At 37.9% G+C, this 6,451-nt stretch overlaps 1 protein-coding gene across 1 annotated transcript; it reads right to left on the bottom strand.

Moving 5' to 3' along the window:
• Positions 1-1,994: 1,994 nt before the first annotated feature.
• LOC109220317 (putative pectinesterase/pectinesterase inhibitor 22) lies at positions 1,995-4,374 on the bottom strand. Its single transcript, XM_019384780.1, has 2 exons — positions 3,198-4,374; positions 1,995-2,829 (listed from the first exon to the last, which is right to left on the bottom strand). Exons 1-2 carry the CDS (start codon positions 4,297-4,299, stop codon positions 2,159-2,161), a joined length of 1,773 nt encoding a protein of 590 aa, XP_019240325.1. The 5' UTR covers positions 4,300-4,374; the 3' UTR covers positions 1,995-2,158.
• Between the last annotated feature and the right edge of the window lie 2,077 nt (positions 4,375-6,451).

Genomic DNA, 6,451 nt, shown 5'->3' with positions numbered 1-6,451 from the left:
ACACCTGGTAACTCTTTGCATTAGTAGTGGTTGCTTGAAATATCTAGAATTTATAACAAGTGTGCAAATAAAAAGTACTCTAATTGAAACCACTCCACAGAACCTGCGATTTATTTCGTGCTATTGGATTATCTATATGATTTTATCTTTTGCTGTTATTTTAGTTCAGTTATTTATATTACAGATAGTGGACAACTGTAGTGTATATTAAACTACCATACTGTTTGCAATTGTTGTCATATGCCAGTAATAAGTAAGTAGTTGGTTAGCTAAATCTTGCTTCTGCAATATGTATTCTTTTTTCCACCCTTTCAGTAATATTCAATAGACTTAAGGATGTTTAAGTCGCATGAGGTTGACCTTATTGTGCACAGAAAAAGGGATAGAATTGATATTGCACTATGAACACTTCATCTCATAGGAAATAATTTTTTTCTTGTAGGTCTTCTCAACACACTTCATCTCTGGAATTTAGTTTATGAGTTTCTTGAAGTGCACATCTTATTCCAACCAAGTAATATGAGACTAATGCATGAATGCAGTGAAAGGGAGTAACTTTAGTCTTTATTTTGATCGTGAATTTTAAAAAAGCATATTAATAGGATTACATCATTCCATTTTTATGGTATCAAAATGCGTTGTCTAACAAATCTTCCGAAATTTCTTTTATATATATAGGTGGTAATGGAACTGTCCAAAGTGTGCGCAAACGATAATGGCATGCCATCTTATGGAACATCACAAAGGAGCCGCACAAGGGGATAAGCCAATATTATTCCCCTAGAGGTTTTGTTCAGGATTTTTCTCACACCTTTGACTTCATTCTAGGATACAAAAGAAAGTCATGATTTTCAGGAGGAAATGATTCTAGCCAAGGAGGAGTTCCAAGATATTTTATTTTTATGTTGTAACTTTTTTGTGTGTTTCATGTGTATACACAATTACTACTACCTCCCTTTCATATTAGATGAGGTAGTTTGACTCGGCACGGAGTTTAAGAAAAAAGAAAAGACTTTTGAAACTTGTGGTCTTAAAAGCTTAAGGGGTAAAAGATTTGTGGGGCAATGATATTTGTGTGGCTATAAAAGCTTCTCATTGAGGGTAAATGGGTAAAATGAAAATTTTAAAGTTGAATTATTTCCAAATTTAGAAATGTGTCATTTGTTTTGGAACAGACTAAAAAGGAAAGTACCTCATCTAATATGAAACGGAGGAAGTATATATTATGAATTTGTTAATAGAAGTTCATGTATCAGTTTGTTTGAAAATTGTCTTCAATGGTGTCTCTTATAATGTTAACAGGTTGTTCTAATATACATTTGTGCAATATTAGTATGGATTTGTTGCTCCATCTTTTTATTAAAAAATAAACATAAAAAAACAACTCTTTATGGCGACAAAAGTCGTCACTAATACACGTACAGCTTTTGTGGCGATGAAGACCTGCCGCTGAAAGCACAATGTTTTTGGAGGCGACTATAGTCGCCATAAAAAGTCATTTTCCAGTGGACTTTTATGGCAACTATAGTCGCCATAAAAAGTCATTTTCCAGTGGACTTTTATGGCAACTATAGTCGCCACTATTGAGTCTTATTAATAGCGACTCTCAAAAGTCGCCTCAAATAACATTTAATTAGTAACGGTTTTACTTGGAGCGACAATAAAATCACTGCTAATTATCTTTAGTAGCGACTTTCGGGGCTTTTGTGGTGAATTTTGTCGCCACAAAAAGGTTGATTTCTTGTAGTGATAACAGGAAAAAAAAATTGTCTTTCTCTTGATATGCGTAAAGTGATAAGTAAAAATAAAAAATTTATTCTTAATATACATGCCAAGTAAAAGTGAACAGAGGGAGTAATTAGCAAAGGAATATTCTAACACATAAAGAAAGGTTAGGTCATTTACCACGTTAAGAAAATTTAAGTAAGCTAATTACGACGTGCCAAGCAATGGAGAGAATTGTTACATCCAGACACAAGCAGCTTCTCGTTACATGCATACACAAATAGCTTTAGACGTTCCACGTCCATTTGGAATAAATATCTTACTTTTTATGTATGATACAACATGCCATCATGAATTATATACACAATATAGAAAATAATGATATAAACATCAATTTATTCCTTTTAACAATTGAGCTATTAGTTACTGTAACCTAATTGGTAAGACCAGCCGTGAACTGGACGCCGGTAGCCGGCAACCACGACATGCCGTCGATGAAATGTTGAACGGTGAAGAAACTAGCCGTTGACGGATCTTTGATAATATGGTAACCGGGCCACTTAACCCGCCCAGAAAGTGATGATCCAGGCCCATAATTCTTATACTCACCATACCACAAACTGTTCAAAGCAAAGTTCCCATACCACTCCAACCATCCTCTGGGCTGGACCATACCACTCATATAAGTATTCATGTACACAGTCCGTGAATACATTTTCCAGGGCCGGCCCAAATAAGTGGGCCTAGTGGCATAAACATAGCTATCTTGGATCGAAAATCCAGTGCTTTGATCTGGGCTTTTTCGACCTTGGGCCGTGATTGTAACTTTCTGTAAAGGAAGTGGCTCTCTAGTGTAAATCTTGCAGTTTTGAAGAACAGCTGCACCATTGCCAAAAATGAAATCTATGGTGCCATAGATGTTGCATTCGCGGTAGAATTGGCGGAGAGAATGGGCGTAAAGTGTGTCTTGATATCCTTCCATGCTGCACCTGAAGAAGGCCGACTGGTCCGAGTCCACACGTAGGGCCACGCCTTGGAAATTTTTGGGTCCAGCAGTGTTGCGAAATGTTATGTCTCTTGCAATAAATCCCTTGCCCGAAACAGCTGTTAATAGAAACATATTATTAATCAAGTGAAAGGTAATTACTAACGAGTTTAAGTTCTATGTACAGGCGATTATATATATAAAAAATAGTTACAAGTAGATTATTATGATAAGCATTAAGTGGTAACTAGTAAAAATGGTAATTAACTAACTAACTTCTATCGCATGTTAAACTACACTGAAACTCATACACTTCAAGTGCAATTTAACCGGTTATTGCAGCTTATTACCTTAGTTTTCTATCTTACCATATCAAGTTTACCCTAAAAGGTACGTACCTATTATTGTAGGCCAATTTAACCTAATGGCTCATAAGTATCATGACCTAATCAAAAGAAACATACGGAAGAAGGGTTGAGAAATATACCAACAGTTGCCGTTCTAAATGTAGTCCAACCTTGCATGAAATTTCTGTTACCAGTAATCACAGTGGCTCCAATTCCATCTCCCACAAGCATGATATTGGTCTTTTTCTTCTTCATATCAACATTTTCATGGTAAATTCCCCTCTTCACGTAGATCACATACCTCCTACTACTATAGCTAGGAGCCGCATATATTGCCTGTGCAATCGACCGATAATGGCCACTTCCATCTAAGGCTACAACTGCATCTACATGCATTTTACTTGGACTAGAAGTTAGCATCTCCTTGTCTCCATTAGTCATCCACTCTGGATATTTTTTATTGTCGTATCTTATTGTCTCGTTTCTTGGTGATTTAAATGGTAAGCTATGCAATTGAACATACAAAGTAAGAACATTACTAATGAGTTGTGTGACTTGTGTTAAACTACCCTTAATAAAATTTTCAAGGTGTCGATCCGTGCCCTCGAATCCTTCTAAACATGTATCTTGATTGCTCAAAGCAGCACTTAGCCATGCCTTGAGGTTTCCTTCATAATGGAAGTTCTTTAAACCAGTTCGGATTTTTCTCATTTCACCTAAGGACCAAGCTAATTCAGTGACCGAGAAATCGAGAAGTTCTTGGCAATCCTCGATGGCCATTTGATCCCGGGATGAAGCTGATAAGGTGCTGAATTTTGTGATTGATTGAATGGCTAACTTTGCCTGATTGAGGGAATTTCGAATGGCTGCTCTAAGGATTGAATGTGGGTCCCTAATATGTCCATGATTATCAAGGTTGGATTGGATGTGTGAGAGGCATAAGGCTTGGTTTTGGATGTTGTTGCAAGCTTGAATGATCATGGCCTGAGGATCAAAAGTATATGACGTTTGATATGGATGGAAAATTTCATGCTCTTGAAGGGAGAGAACTTGGTTGAAGAAAGGTAAAAGAATGAGAATAAGGAGAAATTTGGGAAAGTACTCCATTTGATTGATTTTTTTATGGAAGAGTGGAAAAGGGAATGGCTGCAATGGCCAATTTAAAAGAAATATAAGAGCGTTAGGAAGGGAATACAAATTGAGAATTGTTTGTCTTGAAAGAAAAGGGAAATTGCTAGACATGGAAATATATGCTTTTCTCTCTTTCCAACTTTCAAGTCATCCTGCCTTGTATGGAATGGTTACAAAATTCTTTTTACTACTATGTAATGTCAATTTGTCGTGGTGCCTAAGCTGTGAACCTATTTGACTAGACACAAAATTTAAGAAAAAAGAGAATTTTTAAAGTTGTGGTGTAAAATGAGGTACATATATTTTATGTGGGTATAAATCATCGTATAAAGATAAATTGTTTCCAAATATAAAAAATGGATTATTTTTTTTAGCACGGACTAAAAAGAAAATATGTTCACGTTTGTAAATTGAAACGGAGGAGGGAGTAGTTTGGTTTCACAATGTATAGAAAATGTTGGTCTCCTCCTTACTTTTCTTCTTAGTTTTCTACTTTTCTTGTTCACATTTTACATGCATGCCCACATGAACCAGACTACAAGCAAGCGCAAAACGGCAAAAGGGTTAATTTAATGCTCAACTATCACAAGGAAAGATATATCAACCCGTAGCTAATTCTCTTTCACTCAATCATCAGGGTATAACCATTGCATCTTTTGCTTACATATATACGTCGTATGTAATAGCTATCAAAAATTCAGACCGTCAAGTTCAAACGTACATTTCCTAATGCTGTTCACTGTTCCTAGTCCCCTAGCATACTACTGTATGGGTCAAAATCTGATCACGGGTTAATCATCCCTAAAAGGAACGATATGGGGTCGACTAAATCGTAGTCGTGCCCACAAGGCAAGATGGCAAAGGACACCTCGGCCATCGTTGGAGCCAGAACGTAAGAAAGCTTACGTCGCGGAACCAGTGTAGCAGTCAAGCAATTGAAAGAGGGCGTGGTATCGAGAAAGTACGCTGGTCAAAGACCATTGGACAAATGTGGAAGCTGCTAATATAAATAGGGTAGCTAAACCCAAAAGAAGGGGACGCCAGAATCAAGAGAACCTCTGAGGGAAGAACATCTCCTTCACTCTTTTTCTATTTCTCCCATGTTCATGATACGAATCGGTTATAGATGTAAGCTTATCACATATGATTGATGTATAATTATTGAATGAAGAAATATTATCCGTGATTACTCTTCTTCTTCATTTTCTCTATCATGTATATCTAGATCTGGGATTAATTATGTTTAGATAAGATTTACCTTCTTAAATTCTAACAATTAGTTCGACAAGAGGGTTTTATACTTTTTTGTTCAAACAGTTTGCCGCCGTCTGTGGGGATTTTTTAGCCAAATTTCTTAGTTTCCTTCAGATCTAGAACCGGCGAAATGCCGCCACCCACTTGAAAGAGCGGTAAATAAACCATCGAAGATGACAATACTAACCCAGGTCAGCTGCCATATAAGAGTAGAAGTTACAACCAATATCTCTGCAAAACCCACATCTCGCCAATAGCGATAGGGTTGGCACGACACACATACGCTCGAAATAGGATCATGGTCATCTGCCATGGCCACATCCCCATTCGACGCATCTTACTTACCTATATTAACCTATATTAGCCCGTATTCCTAACCTTTATGAAAGGACGGGAGCTTACCGCGCGGTCCTAGTGGGAGGGGTACACATATTAGCCCACGTCCCTTGTTGCGGATATAAATCGAACGAGATCGGACCGGGACTCGATTCCAACACTTCAACAAGCAAGGTGGGTTCAACCCGCGAGAAGCTCAAACGCTATTACAGATGGAGCCGAACACGGCCGTCAAATCTAAAACCAGGCAGGGCGAGTAACACTACAATGAAGCTCTCTTTGCTGACCCGTTAGATCGAGGTATGGAAAATTTTATTTTGGTCTATCCTCTATTGTTGATTTAGACAGGAACGCGGGCACTTTCTTGGGCAAGCGAGCAAGGGAGCAATCCAACTAAAGACAATGGAAGGAAAATCACTACCAAACAATTAGAACGTCGCTCACCTCAAATACTTCGACTTCTGAAAAAGGAAGCCCCCCAAAATCGTACTCTTTTTCCCTCACCCAGATTTTGTCTCAATCGAGTTTTCCCGGGTAGGCTTTTAACGAGGCGACGAAGGGGACGTCTCGAAGTTCAAAGTATAGTTCATCGCCCCGCTTGCCGATTGTCTCTCCGGGCCGAACGATATAGGGGCTAGATACATGGAAACTTCTCCAATATATGTATGAAATG

The sequence above is a fragment of the Nicotiana attenuata genome, unplaced genomic scaffold (assembly GCF_001879085.1).
Source record: "Nicotiana attenuata strain UT unplaced genomic scaffold, NIATTr2, whole genome shotgun sequence".
In the NCBI taxonomy this organism is placed as follows: domain Eukaryota; kingdom Viridiplantae; phylum Streptophyta; class Magnoliopsida; order Solanales; family Solanaceae; genus Nicotiana; species Nicotiana attenuata.
This window is presented reverse-complemented; position numbering and strand designations above follow the sequence as displayed.

What these genes read in the sequence shown, in the direction of transcription:
- LOC109220317 (XM_019384780.1), bottom strand. Translation starts at nt 4,299, where the DNA reads ATGTCTAGCAATTTCCCTTTTCTTTCAAGACAAACAATTCTCAATTTG. An exon ending in ATTTAGAACGGCAACTGTTG is followed by an intron (nt 2,830 to 3,197) that starts GTATATTTCTCA and finishes TTCTATTAACAG; the next exon opens with CTGTTTCGGGCAAGGGATTT.